We start from the raw sequence: 25,771 nt of genomic DNA, 5'->3' as shown, positions 1-25,771 counted from the left end.
CTACAGCTTGGAGTCAGTGGCAGAACTACCAGGGTCACAGCAGTTGCAGCTGCGACTAGGCCTTGATGCTCCACCACTGTCCTAAAATCATTAGTATGTATTGTTTGACATGACACTATAAAAAAGGTATCTGTAATTGGTATCGGCGAGTACTTCAGGAAAAGCAAATGTACTCGGCCTGGAAACAATGGTGTCGGTTCATCCCTAACATAAAATTATAATAATAGTGTGGGGGAACATTAGCGTGTAAGCTCCTCTGGTGCAGAGAATATTGTGACAGGTTCAGTGTTTTCTGTACTGTACCATGGTTTATGTCAGAGATATAGAAATGTATAATAATAATAGTGTGTGACTGTGGTCTGCCATTGCAACCAACTAATTTGTTTAGCAGAGCATACAGCATGTGCCCTAGCAGATGATAATACAAAGCACACACTCAAATGGTGAAAATAGAAGCAAGCCCAGAAGCAGCTGGGGCTTTTATTTTTTACTATATAACAAAAACAGTACCGTAAATTTTGAAGGAAAAAAAATGGATTCCCTACGTTATGTTAAAAAACATTTATTCTTACCCATATTTTTGGTAAAATAGAAAAGACAGGGTCACGTTGGGTAATTAGACACCAAACATGTCAAGCCTTAAAATTACGCGCGTCCGCAAAATCGCAAAAAACAACCACACTGAAAATTGCCCATAGGTGACGCTCTAAATGCTTTTACTGCTCATCAGTTTATTGTTATCAGTGATTAATGGCCCTAAAATTATTGCTCTCACTCCGATGTTCGCAGCGATATGTAACATGTGCGGCACAATAGCGCAATCGTCGTTTTCGCACGTAGGTGCACCCGACGTGTGTGTATGTGGGGGGCGGGGGACTTTTAAAAAATGTGTGTTTTTTTAAAAAAAACGTATAATTCTTTTTCATGCTTTAAAAAAAGAATTATTACTCTTTTTTTTTTTTACTTAACTGTATTGCTATCACATAGGGGGATAAGAAGCACCCTATGTTATAGCCAGTTTACATGACAGGCCCTCTGTATGGAGACATCAGGGTTCTCCAAGACCCCTAATATCAAATAGGGACCCCCAGAGAAGCTGATGAAGCAGAGATCTGCTTCACCAACTTCTCCCCAGTTTCTGTAGCTGTGAATGACAGCTAAATGTGCAAGTCATGTCATATCACTTCCTGCATTCGGGGACAGGAGAGGAGATCAGAGGGAGATCATGTACCGAACTCCCTTTGATCTCCTGTGACAGAGCAGCCGTGCCCGCACCAGGCACAGCCGATCTCTGGACCAGCAACGGCAGTGACAGCGGCAGCTGTGGGGGGAGGGGGTAAACATGTACCGATCTCCCTTTGATCTCCTGTGACAGAGCAGCCGTGCCCGTCCCGGGCACAGCGGATCTCTGGACCAGCAACGGCAGTGACAGTGGCGGCTGCCGTCTAGAGACGCTCGATCGCTTGAATGTAAACCACCATTCAAGAAGCTCCCGGCCTGACGTTTAATTACAATGGCCGGCCGGGAAGCTACTCGTCCGGCTCCCGCGTCCTCTCGTCACAGAGTGGATTTTCAAGCCCTGACTATAAGGCACCATATTTGTGCCATAGGCTACTGAGATGTAAACTTGGTTCTGATCCTGCCCACCTTCCCTTAGCAAATGATGAATTGATATAAGTGGGCATCAGAGGTGTGTAGCTGTGCCTTGCTTTGTAATAATGAAAAGTACTCTTTCCTTTTTATTTAGTTATTTTTTATTGGCAGCGTACAAAGCAGTGGTGGAACTACCGCCGGTGCCGCTGCACCGGGGCCTGAGCCTACAGGGGGAGGCCAGTATCCATTCAAATACTACCCCGGGGCAGAGATGGGGGTGCCGTTGGGGCCCGGCCGCCAGTTACCATCGGATTGGTATGCGGCGGGCCCACCCATCTCTGTGCCGGGAGTGTCCGTTGATCACATTGGTGTCCGGGGGCCCGTCGGCCGCCGGATACTGTGGAGGGAGCTGAGAATTTTAAAAAAGCCTGCAGGCACTGCAGGGGGCAGCCTTGGGCCTCGACCGTGAGGACCCAGCAAACAGCCGCCTGAGTACACGGGCGCGCTGTCTCTGACACACTCTCAAACAGCCAGAGGAGGTGAAGGTAAGTTAATAAATAAAATCATTATTTTTTGTAGCCCAATTGATGGCATTGCTGTATAAAGTACAGCTGGTATTTGTGGGGCAAAAATAATCTTGCACCAGGGCTCTTTGTTCCCTAGGTCCGCACAGGTACAAAGTGTACACACCATTCAGGTCACCACACCAGAAAGTGTGTGCTGTGCTGCATTGACCTCCTGTGGCACCTCACTGTGAAAAAAATGCTGCATTGTTCCTGCACTGCACATCATACCAGCATTGTGATACGAATGGGGCACATAGTAAACAACTGTCTTTTGTGTGCCCTTGCGGTGGCTGATGTTGATCCAATTTCAGAAAAACATCACTCAGCGCAACTGGTGTGAACAAGCCCTTAGTAAAGACATGCATAGAGGATCTTCAGCCTTAAAGCAGAACTCCAGGCAGAATTTGTATTAACCTTTGCAGTGGGGCTACCCCTGTACTGCAAGGGTTAACTACTCCTTTTTGTCTAGATTTAAAAAAAAACAAGTTATACTTACCTGTTCCACAGAGCTGGCTTGCACTTAGACCGGTTCCTGGAGCCTCTCTCCCCCTCCGCTGCTGCACATTCTATACACAGTATATAGATGTAAGGACGCCCTAGGACAGTGGTGGCAAACCTTGGCACTCCAGCTGTTTTGGAACTACAAGTCCCGTGAGGCATTGCAAGGCTCTGACAGCCACAGAGATTACTCCCAGAGGCAGATGCATGTTGGGATTTGTAGTTTTGGCACAGCTGGAGTGCCAAGGTTCGCCACCACTGCCCTAGGAACACTCCAATACTGCAGCGTAGGAAGAGATAGGCTTCAGTGACCAGAGAAGCAGGCAGCCGGCTCCGGTTTGGGTGAGTGTACCAAAAAAAGAGCACTTAACGCCTGCAGTGTGGGATAGCCCCCCTGCAAGGGTTAAGAACATTGTTGCCCAGAGTTCTTCTTTACGCAAGTCTGGGTGTCTGTTGTTGCCTGTGTCTTTAAGAGGGATGGGGCTACGCCCAATGCATACCTGCTTTGAATCTATGCATTGTTATAGATATTTCACAGGTTAGGCACTGACGTAGCTTTTGCCACACTCTGCAGAAGGGCCTTGACAGGCCAGTGTATTTGCAAATGTATGTGGCAAACTAATCTGTTTTAAATCTGAATGTTAAAAAAGTCTACTTAAGGTTTTTTTTGCTGATTTGGTGGAATGTTAGGGATTTTTTGTAGTCATAAAGTGATCTGTGCTTTATCTTTATCCAGAATGTGCAATGTTAAAGGAAACATGTTGTGACACAAATTGTTCAATTCTGAGTCTGAAACTGAGGAAGCTTGCAAGTAAAAACTTCGGACTTTCCTTATCTGTGTACTTGTTCCAGGCCAATGACTCAGAAAGTACTGAAGCTGGTGGGCCAGGCAATTAGCATCTTCAGAATCAGGTCAGCAACAGCAGGTATAGTTACATAGCTGTTACGGTTGAATAAAGACGCGGGTCCATCGAGGTACTTTTACTTATCTCATGACAAGTTTATTTTCTTTAAACGTCAGAATGTTTAGTGAGAATCACCAATTTATATATTGTTCATACTAAGGTCTCATGCACACACACTGCAAGAGCAAAATTGTATATTGCGTATATACGCGTATATGCAATCCCAGAATGCATCATTCGTAACAGAAATTTTAATGAACTGTATGCGCGTACGTGTGTATACGCGTGCATATATGTGCGTAAAATACGCTGCCTGGACGCATGTCGGGTCCATTCTGTTTTTGCGCATCTTTACGCAGCGGAAATATACGGCTCCATACGCAGCTATGTGTATGAAGCCATTTATTTGCATATGGGACAATAGACGCGTACGCACATATATGCAGTGTATTGTAAGGCAGTGTGAATGAGGCATTACCGTGACTGGCCTCCTAACTGATTGCTCCTAGACTATGAAATGAACGTTATGCAGTGTATGAATAATATGTTTAGTGCTGGAAAGTCCCTTTGGTTAAGCACTCCCATACCCGCCTTCCTCTAAACTGCACAGTTCATTTAAAGAGAAACTGAAAGTAACTACTCAGCCCGAGAACAGTCAGGTCCTGAAGAGTGTAAGAAAGGGCCGAAGACAGGAAAAAAGCAAACAAAAAAGACCTTGGTAGTAAGAAGTGGGCATAGGACAGTCCAGGGAAGGGTACAGAGACAAGCAAGAGACCTTAGAAAACCTGCAGACATGTCTAAAGCGTGCACCCTGAAGATTAGTCCTGCCAACAAGGAAAAGGTAAGCGTGTGTTAATGCAGCTTTGAGTTCAGCTGTATCTGCGGGAAAGTGGGAGCTATAGATCATCTAAACAAAAAGATGTTTAGCACACGTATAGAAAATATGCAAAAAGGAATGTTTTATTTTACAACGTAAACCCTTTCATGCTCAGCACTTAGTTCAGGAACGAGCTGTGCATTTACTCATCAAAGGGAAATAAATAAAGCAGGCCTGTATCAGGCTGACTGTCTGTACAGTGATTGCTGGCTTTGGGGCTTTCCGTACCTGGCAATTCCCGTAGCAGCTGACCTGGAAAATAACATCATGAAAAGTGATCTGTATATCATTCGTATCTTGCATAGGTTTGCCGACTCATCCCTTAAGGCCTCATTCACACTGCCGCACGTATACGACCGTACGTGCGTATTGTACCATATGCAACATAGCCGTGTATGGAGCCGTATATTTGCGTAGCGTAAAAAAGCGCAAAAACAGAATGGAACCAAGATGTGTCCGGGGCAGCGTATTTATGCGTATTTTACGCGCATGTGCACGTTTACGCGTACATTTCATTAAAATTTCTATTAGGAATGATGCATTCTGGGAATGCAAATAGTGCACGTGCATACGCTCGTATATACGCGCATGTATGCACGTATTTACGCGCATATACGCAATATACAATTTTGCTCGCATTGTGTGTGAATGAGGCCTTAAAGTGACACTAAACTCAGGAGTTAAAGCTTAAAAATACATTCAAGTACCTTTAACTATTAACAAAAATGTAATCACTCGACTGTGGCTCCTCAAATAATCTCTGAATTGGTGCTGACACTGTCCTTCCTTCTGGAGGGTGCCTACTTATGTTCTTCATGGTCCCTGTGTGTGTTATAAAGTAGTCACCACTCCAAGCTCACCCCCGTAATGGACTACAATCTCCATACAAATTAGTAAACTAAACATGAGACTGCAGTCCATCACGGTAGTGAGCTTGGAGCGGTGGCTACTTTACAAAACACAGAGGTACCATGGGGAACAAAAGTAGCCACCCTCCAGAAGGAAGGACAGTGTCAGCACCAATTCAGAGATGATTTGAGGAGCCACAGTCGAGTGATTACATTTTTGTTAATAGTTAAGGTACTTGAATGTATTTTTAAGCTTTAACTCCTGAGTTTAGTGTCACACATGATTTGAGGATCTACAGCCGAGTGATACACAAATAAGATTTTTGTTATTAGTTCAGGTACTTGAATGCGTTTTTAAGATTTAACTCCTGAGTTTAGTGTTACTTTAAGTTGACCCCTGAACCTGTGGAAGGTCAGTAGAAGTGATGAGCTGGCAGATCTGCTATGCAATTTAAAATACTAGCGTGTGCATAGCAACTTTTATTTGCAATCTGAGATGTTGCTGTACGTGTAGTGCGATTTACAATATAGGATAAAGAGTTCAAGTAGAACTGACGCCAAAACGTTTTAGTTTTGGATAGAATAAACGTCATCTTTTTTTTTCACCTTCTGTGTTCCACTGGTGAGATTTCCATTCACTTCCTGTCCTATAGCCATAACAGGAACTGAGATGAAATCCCTCCAAGTCACCAGGGTCACCATAACTAGTGTCCCCATTGAAAGATTTCCCATATATTCCTGTTCTGATGACAACCTAAAATGTGGGATTTTCTTTCACGTTCAGTGATAACGGTCACCAGGACAAATAGAGAGGGTGAATCTACCTAACGGGGACACAGACAGCCATGAAAACCTGACGGGTGTCTTAATCCCTCTCTACTCTATCCACAACTAAAAATACATTTTTGGCTTCAGTAACACTTGAAATGAAGGAACTTGAGATGTGAGAACCCAAAACTATAATCAAAGCAGTAGTAACTACTATGAAGAAGTACTAATAATTCGGCGTCTAGAAAATCCTTGTCATCTTTACGCTTGTTTTTCTTTATATTACAGATCTTCAGCCTATTCAGTAAAGAATCCAGTGACCCAGAAAAACTGATCACAATAGAATCAATTTTATTTTTACTGATATGAATGTAAACTAAGATCTGCTTGGCTCATCTGGGTTACTGGCCTTTGTACTGCCTCGCTGAATACATGTGCTTTCTGTAGAACGCTTTATAAAGAAGTATTTCCGGGTTTAACGGACAAGTACTTCTTCCTTTTTTTTTTTTAACCCCGAAATATGCAGCAAAAACCAAAAAGATAAACTGAACCTTTGTTCCTTATTGAACCTTTTGATGATTCTTCAGATAATATTATAAGGGGCGAGCATTGTAGTGCTGAGGAAGATATATCTCTTATACCCTCTTGATTCAGGTGCTCGATCTTCTTTTATGCTATGCCACCAACACTTTGGGACGCTGTAGAAAAAAAAAGTAATATTATCTTTTCATCAAAATTATACCCCCTGGGTTCTGATCACCTTACTGGAAAATGGGTATTAAAAATGTTGTGAATCTGCTTAACCACTTCAGGACTGCAAACGGTGCAGCCCTGAGGTGGCTCTACCAAGATCACAGCTTCTGCAGCATCATGATCTATACATAATCCACTTCTTTGGGGTCCATAGGTGACATTTGGGGTCTAATAGACTCCTCATGTCTCCCTAAAGAGCACCTGTCACTTCCTCTATTCTTCTATTCTATCATATAGGGGGCTTGTTAAAAATTAAAGTGACGTATAAAATAAATAAATTCATTAACGAGCAGTTAACCCTTCCAGTGCACGGGTAGCCCCACTGCAGTGGTTAATAAAAGCTTTACCTGGAGTTCTTACTTAAACAGACTGAAAACTCAGTATAAACAGGTATTCCATGACAAATAACACTAAGGCCTGGTTCACACCTGAACGTTTTGTAGCGCGTTCAACGCTCGACGAACGCTCTACAAAACGCTCAAACATCTAAATCCCATTGTATTCAATGGGTCTGGTTCACACCTTGCCGTATTTCCGCCCGTCCGAACGCGATACAAAACGGCCTACGCCCAAAGAAGTACATGTACTTCTTTGTGGCGTTTTGGTCTCGCGTTTCCATTGGGATACAGCCAAGTAGCCCTTGGAAACGGGCGTTTGTCGCGCGTTGTTTTTTTTACCGCGAATTGCTGTAAAAACGCGCGACAAACGCGCATATTCAATACGCCTAGGTGTGAACCCAGCCTAAAGCAGACATTATAATCTGAATGTACAATTTCCTTGTGGATCTACCAACAACCATGTAATACAGTATATTTAGTTTGTATTCAGTCAGACAGGCTTTTGTAAGTGTAGGCCCTAGGGTTGCCACCTGTCCAGGATTCACCCGGACAGTTCGGGTTTTGAATGCTGTGTCCGGGTTTCATGGCAGCAGAAACCCGGACACAAGATGTCAGGCAGACAGAGGCAATCCAAAATTAAGATAGTGGCTACTGGCCACCCACTGGAAATAGTCTCAGCTGTGATATTTACATAGGAATGGGTGGCGCTATTTACATATGAACACGCCACGACTCATTCTCCCAAAAAAATGTTTGCGTGTCGATAGAGTGTTCGGGTTTCGTTTGAAGAAAAGGTGGCAACCCTAGTAGGCCCACGTACTATATAGTTGTGGTAGGTCTAAAGCTGATTGTACATTCATATTGTAACATTTTTGCCCATCTTAGACAGAAGTGAATAAAAATACAACTTTATATGGGCTATTTGAACATGATCCTGCTCGTGCACACAGTTCATCTTTGCAGAGTCATTGCTGTTATTTCCTAGTTTGTGCTTGCTTAGTTTCAGTTCTGCCCACGTTGCTGCAAGAGTGTCTCCTTTAACTCTGAGATATCATTAAGACATTCTTCACGCCCTAAGACTGCTCTTCTTTAAAGCATTTTGTACATTTTATGTAACTATTTGCAATGTACCATGGATATCTCTAACTACATTACTTTAGAATGTAAAGAGAGTTGAACTCTCACAAACCAATACTGTACCTAGTTTTGTAGAGCACTGTAAGTAATATAGGCTACAACAAGCAAAGTTTGATTTTTCATTCAACCCTGCGGGCTGAAAGAAAGAAATCACTTGATCCCTTTTTGGGTTGGTTGCGGGGTGGGGGGGCGCAAAAATTGAACTTTGCCTGTGTTGGCAAAAATCCTAGCACCGGCCCTGATAGCGGGCAGCCATGGCTCTCTGAATACCTGAACAGTGCTTGCATTTAATTGGTTGCAGCTGACTAATTTCTGCTCGGCTTCTATGATTTTTCTGGCTGATTCATATGGCCAGCAGAACGTACCAGTGCAGTAGCATGGAGTGTGCAAGAAAGGGTGACAATGCTGCAGCTGGACCAAGTCAGCGTTGTTATCTTAAGAAAGGAAGCGTCTATGGATACACTTTGCTTGCATAATTTAATAATGTGGAATGTAAAAAACAGATACATTACATAATTATGTGTAACAACATATTTGGTTTAAGGGTTTGTTTACACCAAGTGCAGAGCAGATGCAGAGCAGTTACAGAACGCATAAGAAATGCATCCACTGTAGCCCAATGGTATTTTGGGCTCTAGTTCACACCACAGCGGTTAGTTCTAGAACATGTGGAAAAACTGCAGCATGCCCTATTTTTGCTGCTCTGGAACACACCAGAATGCATGCAAACGTCCTGGAACGCACTGAAAGCCCATTTTAGCATAAAAAAGACCCGGAACTCAGCAAAATGTGGCAAAACACAATGCACTGCATATGCAGAAACTCGTACAGATCTGGTCCAGATTTGGTGTGAACAAGCCCAAAGTGTTTATACACTTCATTGTGTACCTGTCTAAGTGCTCCTATGTATCCTGGTGGTTATCATCACAGGAATAGTGGAAATGTTCCAATGAGGATGCTAGATTCTAAAGGCAAGTAAGACTACATTCACACGGGGCTTAAGGCTGCGGTTGGGGACTCCTGTGGCAAGTACCTACAGATACTTGCGGCACGAATCCCAGGTGTGTCCATACAGATTGCGTCAAGGGACAGTCATCTATCCTGATCCGCAGGTAATCGGTCCATGTAGATCTACATGCACACAGCCACAGGCAGATGTGGCTGCTATTAGCCTGTTATTCACTTGAAAGAGCACTATGGGCGCATCTGTATGGACCCACCTGGAATTCCCATCGAAAGAATCCACAGCCACAACCTTAAGCCCCATGTGAATGGGTCATTAGAGGGCATATCCTCCTTATTCCTGCTGTCTCTCGGGCACAGAAAGCAAAAAAGCACAAGATTTAAAGCGTTCTTTTTTTCCTTTTTATCCTAAACTAAAAAAAAAAGGTTGCAAAACTTTAAAAAACTCAAGCGTTAAAAAGCTTTTCAATAACAAATGACTTCCAAAAATGGTTCGACCACCTCCTTGTGATTTCAGAGATGCTACTCCACCTCTCCAATCTCCTCAGGGTCAATTGGCTGTAGGTTTAATAGACTTTTTGCACCATAGACAGTGGTGTCCCTAGCCTTTTTACAGCCTGAGATGCTCTGGCCGGAAAGGGCGGCATGTGACCCAAAGAGATGCCACCTGAGGCAACCACCTCGGGCTGCTTCATTAAAGGAACAGCCCTGACCACAGACATATATAAATCATGCCACTCTCATAGTTATACTACACAGTAAATGGATGGGCCACAATCTAAAATTTACCTTCAAGGGGTGTTGCTGGTGAACTCTGAGCGCCTAGTGTTATAAGAAAGGAGGAAGTGCAGAACTTGCACAAAGTGACCAATCCTGTTTCATCTTTCAAACAAGGAAACAATTAATTTGATGGTTACTATGGGCAACTCCTCCTCTCTTTATGGAGAATGTTCCCCCCCCCTGTAGATTTTTTAAATAGGCCCAAATGTTCGCCCTTTTTGCATAACATCCCTTTCCTTTCACAATTGTATTTGTATCTTTGTATATAGTTCTTACTTTTTTTGCTTCAACCAGAAACATTAGTATGTCATCATAAAAGAAAAGGAAGATGTGGATGCTTCCACAAATGAAAAACATAGGTTATGGAACACATGATCAATGAAATCATGATTTGAGGAAGACCCAACTAGCTGAGACAGACCAAGCTACCAAAAATGCTTTCCTCGTAATTATTCCGCAGGGGTAACAAACTATGGCACTTCAGCCATTGTGGAACTACAAATCCCATAAAGCGCTGCAAGACAGCCACAGGCATGACTTCCAGGGGCAGAGATATAATGGTATTTGTTATCTTTTACCACAACTGGAGGGTTGAAGTTTGACTTCCCCTGCAGAATTATAAAGTGCAGCATTCCTTCTTAATATGGATGGTATATCAAAACTTTCAACACGAGGGCACATAAAAAATGTTTTTATTATTCTTTATTCTAAGTAGTTAATCCTCTGGCTCTGGTGCTACTGGCTATGATTTTTAAATAAATAAAAACATTTCTAATTTCTCTTTTACAGGTGGATGGATTCTGTGCAAGTCTTTACAATCAGGTAACTTTTAGAATGATGTCAATACATTTTAATTTATTATATGAAGTGAGTAAGGTTGTTGAGCCTGCGGCGCGAGGACCACATGCTGTCCTTTGGTGCAGCCCTCCGAGGCCTGCAGACAGTAGTCTATGTTAAGTGTTTAGGCAGTGAAGGAAGAATATTCTTTAGACTGGCTTCTAGTAGGTAACAATTTGCTTTATTTCTTTTCCACTATTCTCCTTTTTCTGTGCTGTCTATCCCATTTTTTTCTTTATATATTTTATCCAATTCTGATCTTTTAGAATGGATCCTGCTAAGAGAATAATGGCAGGTCCCGTGACCTGTAGGGAGAGGGAGCCTTGACTGCAGGAATCATGCAGTGAGGATGTGGTCAGTAAAATGGACCCCTTCTGTATAAGGGGTAATAATCAATTATTAATTGGGGGATAGCTTACAAAGGCAGAGACAAGCAAAGTGTTATAAGTGGGAGGAAGTGAGCTTGCTGGCCTCTTGGGAGTCGACCAGCAAGCTGAACATCCCCGCCCACCCTCCCCTTTTTTCTTTTCTAACTTGTCACAGCTTTTTTGGCATGTTTCTGGACCTTGCCAGCTTGATCGGTTACCACGTTAACTTTTCTGAAATTCTTTGATGGTTGGACATCTGTCTAGAACTGATGGTGAAGACAGATTTTCTGCACTGTGTTTTAAAGTCATGATGTTTGGGTGCTCACGGTTTATCCGTGACTGGGACGATTTAATGTAAACAGAAAAGAGTTATGTTTTATATGATGATAATACGTCAATAAAGCTGTGGCCTTGCCCTTCCAACAAAGTTATTTTGTTCAGTATTCATTGGCGGTGGGAGGGCAAAGGTAACAAAAGTATTTTCAACGTAAAATAAGTGTTTAACTATGATTCTCAGCTGTCAAGAAATGTTGCACATGTCATTTTTAAGGGGACACAAGTGATGACACTTTAATTTGGTGGCTATAATAGCAGTCATGTTTCTGCAGTCTATGAATGTCTGTTGTAGCATGTCTCCAGTCTTAACTCCTATAGCATGCCCATAGTCTCTAATCATCTACTATTGCATGTCCGCAGTCTCTGGCAGCTTATTGTGGGATTACATTCACTGAACAATAAGGACTATATACACATACTGCAGTGACCTGTGTTGTACCGCAGTGGATCACCACAGCACAGGTGTGATGAGTGGTGGAAACATACTGGATGCCACCACAGGTAGCTGCATGGCAGCGCAGCGGACCTTGCTGCTGTTGGGGAACTGAATGGGAATGTACACGCCACATACAGTTAAGAAAAAAACAGTTACAGCTCCAGCAGTGTGCGATACAACGTTGTTGCAGACAAGCTAGTGTGAACGGACCCTGAATGCAGCCCATTGGTTATGTCAGGGACCGCATCTTAGGCATCCTATATTACGTAAGTTGACCAGCACTGCAATAGAGGATCAGGTCATATTTTTGTCCCATCTGTGTATTATGATATAACAAATGTACTGGGTGCTTATAAGCATGCAATGTAATTAGCCTGAAAAGTATTGTATATGGTTGACTTCACACGTGTGCATTGTGGTAACATGCTTTAAAACTTTTTTTGCACGTAAATGCAAGGTACTCTTTGCGTTGCATTACCATTTGCTTAAAATAGCGCTCCAAGCCTCCAACACACACACATACACTAACTGCAAATGCGTTTCTGAGTACTTTGCAGGCGTGGTGTTTAATGCAGTGAGGTGTGCTGCAAGCCCATTTCAGTGCACAAAAACGTGTGTTATGGGATACACAAGTGTGAAGGGGCCCTATATGTTGACGGGATTATTCCATACTGACAACCATATGCATTTCAACCTGCACAATAAAATGATGGTTAGAATCTGACTGGAATACATGACATGCAATGTGACATCATCGTATATGATGGCCTTGTAAGAACCCAGGACACATTTCTGGCACAAAACATAAGCTCCCTAAAAGAGGAAAAAGTTCTAAGGGCAACTCCAGTTAGAATATTAGGTACTTTGTGGGTACTACAGAAGTACCTGTATGGTAGGTTATCACTAGCTGCCCTCATAGCCTCAGGGACTTTTTTTATTGGAACGTATTGTGACAAAATTGCTGCATACACAGTAACTTTGCATATTTGTGTTGATAGGGTGCCATTTTAGCTTTTGCTTTCCTGTATAGGTAATAGATATAATCCTCCAGTTTGCCATCCAAAACATATTTTTTTTTTACATTCAATTTTTATTAATTTCCACACAAAAAAAGACAAAAACAAAACATTTACATCTACAATCACATATTTGCAGCTTCTTTGATTCCAGCATATAAATCCCGCACAAGGAGGGAAAAAAAAGAGGGAGGAAAAAGGGATAAGAAGAAGAAGAAAGTTTACTGCGCTGGTCCCCTGTGTCTTTCCTAACCCCAGACTATAAACTCCATATCTCCTTCACCCATGAGGGCCAGTACAGCAGGGCCTTATTTATAAACCTCTTCATCTATCTATCTATCTATCTCATCTGCCATTGACTGTACAAGAGCAAGATCAGAATCAAAGTGGGCTATGTATCGGGCCCGGCTTGGACGACGCCGGGGCCCAGGCATCATCCAGTATTGGTTCATCAGTTGGGACATACTCCTGCCAGTCTGGTAGCATTGGTACACGGACGGATAGAGTGTCACAAAATTGTCCCAAGTCTTCAGGAAATCTAAGAACTGCCGTTTTCCCGTTCTTTTTCGCTATCAAGCAGGAAGGGAGGCCCCATCTATAATTAATGTCCGCCTTCTTTAGGGCTTCCAGGAGCGGTCTCAATGCCCTGCGACGTCCCAGTGTCTCTCGGGCCAGATCTGGGTAGAAATATAGATGAACCCCTTCATATTCTGTCAGGGGGTATTCTCTTATTTTCCGCAGGATAGTCTCCTTTATCTATAAGGTAATGTAGCCTACATATAATGTTTTTCTGAGGCTAGGCTACGAGGGCGGAATACACGGTGTATCCGGTCAAACAGCAGAGGGGCCGTCTGTTCTCGACCCAATTTGGCTTTAAAAATACCTTTCAAGATGTCAGCCAAATTAGGGTCCCCCTTAGCTTCTGGCATTCCCCGGATACGAAGGTTATTCCTGCGGTCTCTATTCTCCTGATCCTCCAAACGGTAGGCAAAAGTTCTTTGAGTATAAGCTAAGGAGTGTACCTGCGACTGCAGGGCTGATATTACCTTAGCCTGAGAGTCCAGCCGCGTCTCTCCCTCCTCTACACGCTGCAACAAATGTGCTATCTCTCCCCTGAGTGATGTTATCTCCGTCTTGAGGGATTGCTCCAGCCGAGTAAGCATGGACGTCAGTTCCTCCTTGGTCGGAAGGGCTCTCATCAGCTCGTCCATTGGCGGAGATGCACACTGTTCCCTCTCCTCGCCCGTCTCCGATTGGGGGAGGGAAGTATCTGCGTCCCGGTCACGTGCGGCCGATCCCGCTGGGAGGTCCGATCGAGACAGGGAGCTCCGCGATTGTGTCCGGGAGTCCGCCGCGAGGTATTTTTTAATTGCGCCCGATTTCGCGGTCTTCGTAGCTCCAGTATTTCTCCCCATCATAGCCGGTATCTATGTGTCGCTGTGGTCAATGCATTAAGCAGTCAGGAAGCCTGTTGAGTAGGGAGAGGTTTGCCGTGTCCACGCTATTCGCGTGTAGTCGCCATTACGTCCAAGCCACGCCCCCTCTGGTGCCATTCACCTCCATTGCTGTCTATGGGCCAGGCATCCAAAACATATTTGGTCTTGTATTTGTAGAAATATCTTCTTTACAATTTGCCCACCCAACATAACCTTCATCTACCCAACTTCCCGAAGTATAGTAATAGGTTAAACATTGGCACTATCACACCGCTCTATGGCACAAACAATGAAGTTGCTGTTATCCTCTAGAATTTATGTTGGGACACTCATAATTTATTTTCTCTCTACAGGTCCAAAACTTCCTATCTGAATTTGTCCCAGAGAAGATTCTCTACCTGGATGGTCTTTTGAAGGTCTCTAAACCATATGTGTCGGTTATAAATAATGTACTGCCGAATTAAACTAGGTTCATTGTGGCTTTACAATAATTGTATGTGTGTGCAGTAAAAGGGAAACCACTGAGTTGAAGCAGTCTAAAAGTATTTTCATTCACAACATATAGCAATGAAAGTGCACATATTTCAGGTAACTTTAAAAGGCCTGTTCACCGAAGTTAATTCAGTTTGTGGTAGATGTTGGAGAATTTAGTTTCTTGACAGTTTTATTTCTCTTGGGACTGTGGTGACAAGATCTCTACCCTTGACTTCATGGGTCTACTTACCAGTCAATGCCATTATTATGAAGGGATCCCACGCGGCATGCTGGATTTTTGATTGATTTTATATTATGCATAAAGGCAAATGAAGTGGGAACACCTGAAAGTGGATAGGAACAGAGCCAGGAACTATTCATGGGAGATCCTGCCACCATAGACCTCAAGAAGTATAAGCAAGTCAAGAGGCATTTTATTCCACTAGATTCCACATATAAGAAATCTCAATTTTAGGTAAACTTAAGTTAGCAGTGGTGACTTCCGCATACGTTGCAGTCAAAGTGACTTGATTATTTTCTCCCCTCACAGAGTGACCTCTTCAATGTCAAGGATTTGACAACTCTTCATGCTGAGCTGAATATTCCCATTCCAGACCCTCCTTCTCCAGAGTCTGAGGTGAGAGACTTGAAAGAGGAACTATACGGGAAAGATTTAGGGGAATTACAAAACAGTGAAATCGTTAGGTCCATGCATTATTTTCAAACACACGATATAGTGCAATAACTATATTTACAGGTAAGTGCAAGATATTTACAGGGGTGTGTAAGTTTGAAGAACAAAATACACTTGGGTCAGGTGAATTGTGAACATTGCTTACATGCTAATGGCTGGATTTATTCTTCCTTTGAGATGAGGAAATGACGGCGTATATGATTACCTTTTATAAATACATAACTGCTCAAAATAGTAAGCTGATTAATTCAATTGCTTCAAAAAGGGGCTTAATGTGTTTCTACATTCACTAAATATAGATGCTGTTAAAGTGTATGTAAACCCTAAATGTATTTTTCGTTACGTTTGGCATCATGCCACACTATTTACAGTTTTCTTAACCACTTGCTGTCTGAAGCAATTTCTTACTATTTGCACACACACACATGATATTATCTGAATTTTTGGCTAGAAAACGGCTTCAGACCCCCAGTAAACAGAAAAGAGTTATGTTTTATATGATGAAAATTTATTTTGTCCAGTAGTCATTAAAGTTGGGAGTGCAACGGTAACAAATGTATTTTCAACGTAAAAGAAGTGTCTAACTATGATTCTCAGCAGTCAAGAAATGTTGCGCATGTCATTTTTAAGGGGACACAAGTGTTGACACTTTAATTTGGTGGCTGTAATAGCAGTCATGTTTCTGCAGTCTATGAATGTCTGTTGTAGCATGTCTCCAGTCTTAACTCCTATAGCATGCCCATAGTCTCTAATCATCTACTATTGCATGTCCGCAGTCTCTGGCAGCTTATTGTGGGATTACATTCACTGAACAATAAGGACTATATACACATACTGCAGTGACCTGTGTTGTACCGCAGTGGATCACCACAGCACAGGTGTGATGAGTGGTGGAAACATACTGGATGCCACCACAGGTAGCTGCATGGCAGCGCAGCGGACCTTGCTGCTGTTGGGGAACTGAATGGGAATGTACACGCCACATACAGTTAAGAAAAAAACAGTTACAGCTCCAGCAGTGTGCGATACAACGTTGTTGCAGACAAGCTAGTGTGAACGGACCCTGAATGCAGCCCATTGGTTATGTCAGGGACCGCATCTTAGGCATCCTATATTAGGTAAGTTGACCAGCACTGCAATAGAGGACCTTGCTGTCTGAAGCAATTTCTTACTATTTGCACACACACATGATATTATCTGAATTTTTGGCTAGAAAACGGCTTCAGACCCCCAAATAATTATATATTTTCTGAAAGCAGAGGTCTGTAGAATAAAAAAAAAAATGCTAGTTGCCATTTTTTTTCTTATGTAGCACGGTATTTGCGCAAACCAGTATTTGTAGGATAAAATACACTCCAATGCAATTTAGTGCTCAGAAACCAAATATAATACCCACTTTTTTGGTAAAATATAAAAGATGCTGTCACGTCAGCAAAATAGATACCAAACATGTCAAGCCTTAAAATTGCCTTTGCCCGTGAAGCTGCATAAAACTACAATATCCAAAAATTCACATAGGGGACACTTTAAAAGCTTTTACCACTCATCAGTTTAGTGCTAACAGCGATTAATGGCTCTGGAATCATTACTCTCACTCCGATGTTCACTGCGATATGTAACGTGTAGCACAATTTTAGTTTTTGCACGTAGGTGCACCGACGCATGTTTGCGCATGTATGTGCTGGCACGTGGGGGGCGGGGGACTTTAAAAAAAATTGCATTATTTTCTTTTTTTTATGTTACTTTAATCTTTTGATATTTTAAAAACTTTTTATTTATTTAAATTTTTTCTTACACTAACTTTATTCCTATCACTTGGGGGGCTAGCAACCCCCTATGTAATAGCAGATAGGGTGTGACAGGTACTCTTTATGGAGACTTAAGGGGTCTTTCAGACCCCTAATGTCACCTAGGGACCCCAAAGAAGCTGAGCAAGCAGAGATCTGCTTCCCCAGCTTCTTCTCCTGGCTATAGGAGCCGGAAACTGTACACAGTGACACCGGAAGCGATGTAGTACACATCACTTCCGGGTTCAGTGATCAAAGGATCATGCTGGGAGACCCATCATGCCGGTCCTGGGCCTGCACGGGGAACAGTGGAGCCTGGGAAAGCCAGCGGCGGTGAATGGGCGTGGGGGCAGCACATTCCTCGGATCCATGCAAACGATCCAGCAGCTGTATAGATCTATCGCTGGCTGTTTAAAATGACACCAAGAACACGGCTGCAGCAGTGTATTTACGTGTAGCGAGCTGGAAGTGGTTAAAGTGTATTTCCATTTTTGCAATAAAAATTTAGAAAACCTCCATTATATGTTTGTGTTCCTAGTCATACAGCATATCTAAAATTATTTTTTTTAAATATTTCTCACCTTTTTTAGATGTTTGAATTGCAAGCTTTGCTAGCTTCTCTCTGTTTTAGTAAACAGAAACTCTATCTGTCCTAATAGAATTAAGACAGATTCAGCTTCAACTCATTAACATACTATGGGGGGGAATTTATCATAGCAATTGCGAGTGTTTGAACTTGCACGGAATATATTTGCACCAGATTTATGATGCTAATGTAATGTTGTTCATAAATGAGGTTAAATAGACTCCAGGAAATAAGACTCGTAACTCCAGGCAAAAAGCATAACTGACGCTTCTTGAAGAAGTAGTCATGGGGACATCTTAAGTTTTCAGCGCAGTATGGACAGGGTTAATTATCTAAAACAAAACTCCACCCAACCCCCCAGGGGGTAAAGGTGCCCATGCACCTTGCAAATATCGTTCGATTTCTGAGCGAGAGCAGGTTTTCGTATGATCGAGCAGTTGATGGGAAGTGAACGATCATAATTACTGTACAACTGTCCGAATTTCCTCGATCGGTCGGGCTGTAAAACCTTTTTTTTTAATTGTACAAAAGTGCTTTTGTACGGAAAAATTCGCAACATTTTTCGCACTCAGGGCACTACTTAACATATATCAACCTTTAGCACACTTTAGTTTAACTTGTGTCTAACTAAGCAGGATTTTTCAGTCCTGGAGTTGGCAGAAAGAGTATTTATTTAAAAAAAAAAAGGTAAGTTCCGTTTTTTATTTTTAAGTTATGCTATGCGCTTGGGAACACATAACAAATACAAAGTAGGAGTTATCCCAATTTGGCTTCAACAATGGAAATACACTTTAAGCAAATATTTGTTTCTGTCTCTATTGCAAACTTTCTTACCCTGGGATCCTGCCAGTAATGGCACTTCTGTTGCAGAATAACAATACAATACTGCTGCCTTTCAAATAGTAGCAGTGTTGCCAGCCTGCTGTGCATGCTGTTTCAGTAGGCCATTTTGCCACCTACCAGGTTTGCAGCCCAATGGCTAACTGAAGGAGTATGCACATCAGGCTGCTGCTGCTAATTGAGAGGAAGCAACTAAGCAGTGTCAGCCTGCAACAGGAAGTGTTGTTACGGGCAGGATCCTCAAGTAGGAGACTTTGCAACAGTTTTATGAAAATTATTTTCTTAAGAAAACTTTATAGAGGGAGACATAAAGCCAAACCTACTGGAAAATAGATTCTTCTATTCTAGATCTTTTACACATCTCTTTTTACACACTTTTTTTTTATATTGATGAGAACTTTTTTTATTTTAATTAAACCAAATTGAAGAGTGGTATTTTTTTGGAAAGTTGATATGTAAATTTTGGTAAAATTTTACATAGAGGCCTTCTTTAATGTTAATTCCATGAGAATTTTTTGGGATTTTTTTAGTCATTTCTCATTTATGACGTGGTCTGCTGTGTGTCATTCTTCATTTGGCAACTGTGTTCCAAAAGAAGGCTTTTAAAAAAACAAAACAAAAAAACATTTCAAGGGCCATTTTTTAGTTTTGGATAGAGAGACTTGATAAGGGTAAGACATTCTGCAAAGGAATAGTTCCTGTACCAGAGACGCAACAGAAAATTCATTTAAAAAAAATCTCATCTTTAAAGGAGAACTATGAGGTGAGTGCTTTTCACTCATCCTCATAGTTCTAGCCGACCTGTGACAATGAGACTGTCACAGGTCGGCTCAGTAGATCGGGCCCTCTGCCGTGACAGGGGAGGGGTTGGATTCCCCCCTCCAATCCTCCAGTGCTGACTGGTGGAATGGACGTGGGAGGGAGCGGGTACAGCTGGCTCTGCCTATCTAGAGGCACGCAGCTGGGCGGATCCAGACATAATTGTCGGGATCCGCTGCGGCGTCTCAGTATACCGCGAGTTGTAGCTCGCAGTATACTGAGCTTAGGGTGACGGGAGGACGCTAAATTGTGTCCTCCCTTTACCCTAAGGAGAACTATGGGGAAAAGCCCGAACCCCATAGTTCTCCTTTAAGTATTGACCCCAGAGCACGCATTCCCAGTGGAAGCATTCTTCTGTCTCATAAAATGGGAACCATTCATTTCTGTCTCCCGAACAACTCCCATTTGGAGAAAAAGTGGTGGGAAATCTCCCCAATGGGGGCACATACAACAATAAAAATCTGGCAGGAGTTCTAACCCTTTTTAACTCTTTCCAAAACACACAAAATAGTCTTGGATGCAGTTCACGTTTATTTTTAGAACATAACCTTGGACACAAACCTATGAAGTAATGTTTTTGTATTAATAGAGCCATGATCATGCTTCTGTCCAAAAAAAAATGTCTACACTGGTTTGTTTTGGGTTTTTTTCTTATTAACTTACACAATTTATATTTTCTTCCTAGGATTCAAAAATGGAAACTGATAAGGAAGAAAAGAAAGGTAGCTTATGTTTCTTCTGTCTGTCTAGTACTGTATTGAAGAAACGGTACACACTTATCTATATTGGTGTTTGGTAGATGCTGGAGTGGTATACATCTGATGCAACTTTCTTAATGAGATCTCTGTATTTGAGTTCCTAGTAGGGATGAGTTTTCAGTTCGCACCAACCATAGTTTTAAATTATTTTGCACATTTGCTGAAACCGTTGTCATCCAAACCTCTGCAGAATTGCCCATCCATATTCTTGAGTCTGCACACCTGCTATGGCTATTTTTAGGTGTTCCTTGTCGAATTGTATTATACTATAGAAAATAAAGTGGGGGTGGGGGGGGGGGGGGGGTCTGGAATATGCAAAAGTGGAAAGGGACATCAAAACCTCTAGATGTACAGGAAAGGAACAGGGAATTGTGACAGGGGAGATATCACTGTTTTGAGTATCCAAGAAGCCAGAGAGGCAGCCCACCAAGATCTCCCTATTAAATCTAAACTATCAGGTTTCAGTGGCCTGACCTTTAATTGGCTATTTTGTTATCACTTTTGGTTGGTTTTGCACATATTTTACTATTAAAATATGCTAGGTTTTTGGGTGATCCCCCCCCACAAATGCTGCAAGTTAGACGCATGGCATGAGACCCAAGACAAATAAGGAGCCAGGGGTTGGCTTCCTCCACCAGGCTCCATCCACAAAAATAATGCATTTGCTTGGACTGCAAATATATTGTTTGCATTGATGACTTTGGGGTTTTTTTGGGGTTTTTTTTGCTTTACACAGCTCCTAAATGTGGATTCTTGAAGGAAAATGAGAAGATTCATAAAATCCTGAACGTTGTCCTACCTGAGATAAGGAAACTGCGTGAGGGATGTGCGCTGGTAAGGCTATGACAGAAGTCAGTAACCTGAGAAAAGTGAATGTAAATGACAAAAACTTGATATTGGCAATTTTTCTTGTAGGTTATCACCTGGATCCATCATGCCATTCCAAAAATTGAGGATGGAAATGACTTTGGAGTTTCAGTACAGGTACACAAACTTATTTATATTATTGTGGGTTTTTTTATTATGGCACTAAACCGTGAAATAGCAATGGCATATAGATAAAAAGTGTTATGCAACAATTTATAAAACAGATGCTTTTTTTGAACATCTACTAATACCTGTTTTTTGTGTTTTTTTTAACAAACCACCTTCTTACACTGTATTCCTATCTTTTACATACCTAAGGAAAAAGTCTTAGAACGTGTTACAGCCATAAAAACTAAAGTAGAAACATCTCAGACCAACATCAACAAGTAAGTATATTTGCCTTAAAATGAAAAGCTCATTTCATATTCTGTGCCCGATATACGATCTCCCTCCGCTCTCCTCCAAGGTCTCTGAATGCAGGAAGTGATGTTTACTACATCACTTCCGCATTCCTCTGTCACTCTCCGGTACAGAAACTGTAGAGAAGCTGATGAAGCAGATCTGTGCTTCTCTGGGGGTCTTAGGGACCTCTGATGTCTCCATAAAGGGGATCTGTCACTGTAATTTGATATCACATAGGGAAATTCTTATCCCCCTATGTGATAACAATAGTGTTAAGTGTAAAAAAAAAAAAAATTGGTCACAAAATTAAATATATTTTACACACACAAAAAAACCCCACAAAAGTTTTTTGGGGTATGGTAGTTTTTTGCTATTTTGCGCGCGCACAATTTTAAGGCTTTACATGTTTGGTGTCTATTTACCCGATGTGACCCCGTCTTTTATATTTTACCAACAAATTGGGTAATAATACATGTTTCCTAACATAATAAAGGGAAAACATTTTTTTTTTGTTTGTTTTTTTAATTCTGTACTTTTTTCATTATTTAGTAAAAAAATAGAAACCCCAGTGGTGATTAAATACAACCAAAAGAATGGTCTAAAATTAATTTCAGTACAGCGCTGCATGACGGAATAAATGTCAGGCAAAGTACTGCAGCGCTGAATACTGAAAAATGGCATGGACAGGAAGGTGGTGTAAACACCGCGGTCAGCAAGTGGTTAATATGACATACGTAGCAAATTATACCTGTTCCATGATTCATCTATTAGTGTAATATACATGAAAGACTGAAACCTGTCCGCTTTTTTACCCTTTTAGGTATCTCACAGAACGTGGAGATGCTGTTGCTAAAGCTTCAAAGGAAACCCACGTGGTGAGACTGTTTATCTCAGACATTGCTTTTCTGTCTTTCTATATTCTACATCATTCTTTCTGTCACTCATTATTATTTTCATCTCCTGTCTTATTTTTCTGCCTCCCACAAAATCCAGATGGACTACAGAGCCCTGGTTCATGACAAAGATGAAGGTGCCTTTGTAGAGCTAAGAGTAGCTCTCATGGAAGTGAGAAATATCTATGTGAGTTTTATACATTTTCTTTTATTTATTATTACACATTTATCAAATTGTCTTTTGTTATCCTTCACAAACAACTAGATTCTGTATTCTGTTCAAGCATACTGTACCAGTAGATAAAAAGGAAAAGCTGTTTGGTTGCTATAGGCAACAAGAATAGTTTGTCCTTTTGAACACTTTACTAATAAAAAAGGAGCATTGTATTGTGCTAGCAGGTTAAGGGGCATGGAAGCGTTTTAAAGGATCATTTTAAAGTGTATGCCAGTGGAAAATATAAAAAAAATGCAGTACATCTCTGAGATACATGCACATTTCCCTTATGTTTTATGTCATGAAAGACCCTGCACATGCAGAAAAATATCTGTTGATTTTGCCATAAATGCACTCAGCTCCTAAATCCTTTTGTGGCTGAAAATGCACAGCATGTGCATTGGATCAGCTTTTCCCAGTTGTCTTTTGCTAAATTACTCAAACCTTCCCCTGTCCTGTTCTCTGCAACGTGGACAATAATTTTCTGTAGTCCAAGATATGAACTGGGAGGGCTAATTACTTCTTGAGACAACTGAAGTGGGACACAGGGCAGCTATTACTGACATGATCAACAGGTATTTCTGCACTTCTCAAACAGATATAACAAAAATGGAGAAATTCATTGTTGGTGTACACATACACTTCAACCACTGGGATGTAAGTTCAGGGTGAATATCTAGGCAATGAATAAAGACCTAGTTAAAGTAAGGCTGTCAAAAAGCTTAAAACATAACTGAGCATGGAAAATGCTGAGCATGGAAAAACTGAGATGGAAAATGCATAATCTGAGATCATCTTCAGTGAAAACTGCACGTCAAAACATGCAGGTAGAACCTAATGTTATATGATCTTTAATTTATATGCAATTTTCTACTTTTTTCAAAAATCAAGCTTTTACCACCCCTTCCAAACGTATTGGACAGCCTCCTGACCAAAAAGATTATTTGTGAGATGGGAGGGACAGGCTAAACTTAATATTTACAGGAAAAGCTGTATCAGCGGATCCATAGATATAGGAAGCTGATGACGTATGCTTATGTATTTTTATTAAGTCAGAATTGACCATGTTTGTGACTGTTCTGCCTTAAGGAGATAAATTGGTGCATGGATTAAGAACCTTAACATGAAGTTCTCTTCAACAATTAGGTATTTTTCCCACTGCCTGCTTCCTATATTAAAAAGAAGCAGGCCATGGATCACTGAGTTGTAACATGTAAGGTAATTTAAAATCTCACTGGTGGGTGATTTGCTCAACAGGCATTAAAAGGAATTAAAACTGCGCTGTCAGATACGTTTTATGGGTACACATAATAACTTACAATACATTTTAATGCTTTATGTCTCACATGGAGCGGAAACTTTAACATTTCACCATTTTAAGCCATACTACGAGGCTACGAAGTTAGCGAACAATTCAAACTTTCAGAATTGCATCTGCTTGTCACTCGCTTAAAATGACAAGTATTAACTCCTCCCCAATGAGCTCATATCATCAAAGTTAGTTTTAGCCTGCTCAAATCTTACATCAACCATGGTGGCACTAGAAGTGTCAGAATCTCCACCATTTTAATGGGTGCACCACTACAGCCCATGGGAACTGTTAGCTAAAATTTAGTGTCAATATGTCAGAGCAAAAATATTAAAGGTACAGCACATTGATCACTGATATGGATAGCTACAGATTACATAAAATGTCATTGCTTTTCCCTTCTAAAGTTGAATATTCAACCATTCTGGGTTAATTTTATGTCCTGTGTAACACATAGGTATGTGCAGTTTCTAAACCTTTATTCTGAGGAAATAAAGCAAATCTATTTTTCTGTTTTCAGGTTGAAATATTTGATATTATTTTCAAAAACTTTGAGAAAATCACAAACCCTAAAGGAGAAGAGAAAAGCCCAATGTATTGACTTTATTCCAAGAAGCCTCCTATGTACTACATCCTTCCAGACTACTCTTTTAAAATTCTGTCATCAGGTTTCTTACTTGTACACTGAAAGCAAATAGAATAAAGAAAGCTTCAGAAGACTGTGATATGGGCTTTTACTTTGTAATATGATTATTTCATCATATGTTGTATTGGATGACTTTAGTTTAGGCCTACCTAACCACTCCATTTAATTTAGAGGTAATTCGTAAAGGTTTTGTACATCTTTTCTTTAATATGATCAAGACCAGAAATAATAACATTTAAAATACATATATACACCAATCGGCCATAACAAGATGACCACCCGCCTAATATTGAGCATGTCCCTCTGAGGCATGAATTTCACTAGACCTCTGAAGGTATGCTGTGGTATCAGTAGCAGATCCTTTAAGTCCTGTAAGTTGCGAGGAGAGGCCTCCTTGGATCGGACATGTTTCTTTTCAGCACATCCCACAGATGCTCAATTGGATTGAGATCTGGAGAATTTGGAGGCCAAGTCAACACCTCAAACTTGTGTTCCTTAAACCATTCTTGAACGATTTTTTCAGTGTAACAGGGTGCATTATCGTGTTGAAAGAGGCCACTGCCATAAGGGAATATCGTTTCCATGAAAGGGTGTACTTGGTCAGCAACAATGTTTAAGTAGGTGTACGTTTCAAAATAGCTTCCACATGAATGACAGGATCCAAGGTTTTCCGGGGGAACATTGCCCAAAGCATCATACTGCCTCTGCAGGCTCTACTTGCCTTTTTCCCATACTGCATCCTGGTTCCATCTCTTCCCACAGGCAAGTGACACACATGCACCTGGCGATCCAGAGGATGTCAAAGAAAATACGATTCATCAGTCCAGGCCACCTTTTATTGCTCCATGGTCTAGTTCTGATCCTCACATGCCCATTGTAAGTGCTTTTGGGAGTGGACATGGGTCAGCATAGGCACCCTGATTGGTCTGCAGCTATGCAGCCCCATATGCAACAAATGGCAATGCACTGTGTGTTCAGACATCTTTCTATCCGAACCAGCATTACCTTTTTCAGGAATTTTAGCTAT

At 41.4% G+C, this 25,771-nt stretch overlaps 1 protein-coding gene across 2 annotated transcripts; it reads left to right on the top strand.

The window, feature by feature from the left end:
• The first annotated feature begins 1,828 nt into the window (after window positions 1–1,828).
• On the top strand, window positions 1,829–24,835 carry PSME2 (proteasome activator subunit 2). Of its 2 annotated transcripts, XM_018569640.1 has the most exons (12): window positions 1,829–1,833; window positions 4,207–4,403; window positions 10,816–10,848; window positions 14,809–14,871; window positions 15,480–15,566; window positions 20,341–20,377; window positions 21,150–21,247; window positions 21,329–21,397; window positions 21,599–21,666; window positions 22,503–22,557; window positions 22,676–22,762; window positions 24,619–24,835. In XM_018569640.1, exons 2-12 carry the CDS (start codon window positions 4,356–4,358, stop codon window positions 24,697–24,699), a joined length of 726 nt encoding a protein of 241 aa, XP_018425142.1. In that variant the 5' UTR covers window positions 1,829–1,833; window positions 4,207–4,355; the 3' UTR covers window positions 24,700–24,835. The 2 variants fall into 2 exon arrangements, with proteins under 2 accessions (XP_018425142.1, XP_018425141.1); XM_018569639.1 differs by lacking the exon at window positions 1,829–1,833 and having other exon boundaries at window positions 4,222–4,403; window positions 10,816–10,843; window positions 14,804–14,871; window positions 24,619–24,834.
• Window positions 24,836–25,771: the final 936 nt, after the last annotated feature.

Source organism: Nanorana parkeri, unplaced genomic scaffold (genome assembly GCF_000935625.1).
Source record: "Nanorana parkeri isolate BGI_ZX_2015 unplaced genomic scaffold, ASM93562v1 scaffold1371, whole genome shotgun sequence".
NCBI classification, from domain to species: domain Eukaryota; kingdom Metazoa; phylum Chordata; class Amphibia; order Anura; family Dicroglossidae; genus Nanorana; species Nanorana parkeri.
The sequence above is the reverse complement of the archived record's forward strand: the minus strand, read 5'-3'. Positions and strand labels throughout refer to the sequence as shown.

Coding starts and splice junctions, on each gene's coding strand:
- PSME2 (XM_018569640.1), top strand. CDS start 4,356: ATGTCTAAAGCGTGCACCCTGAAGATTAGTCCTGCCAACAAGGAAAAG. Junction 4,404..10,815: donor GTCCTGCCAACAAGGAAAAG/GTAAGCGTGTGT, acceptor TCTCTTTTACAG/GTGGATGGATTCTGTGCAAG. Junction 10,849..14,808: donor GTGCAAGTCTTTACAATCAG/GTAACTTTTAGA, acceptor TTCTCTCTACAG/GTCCAAAACTTCCTATCTGA.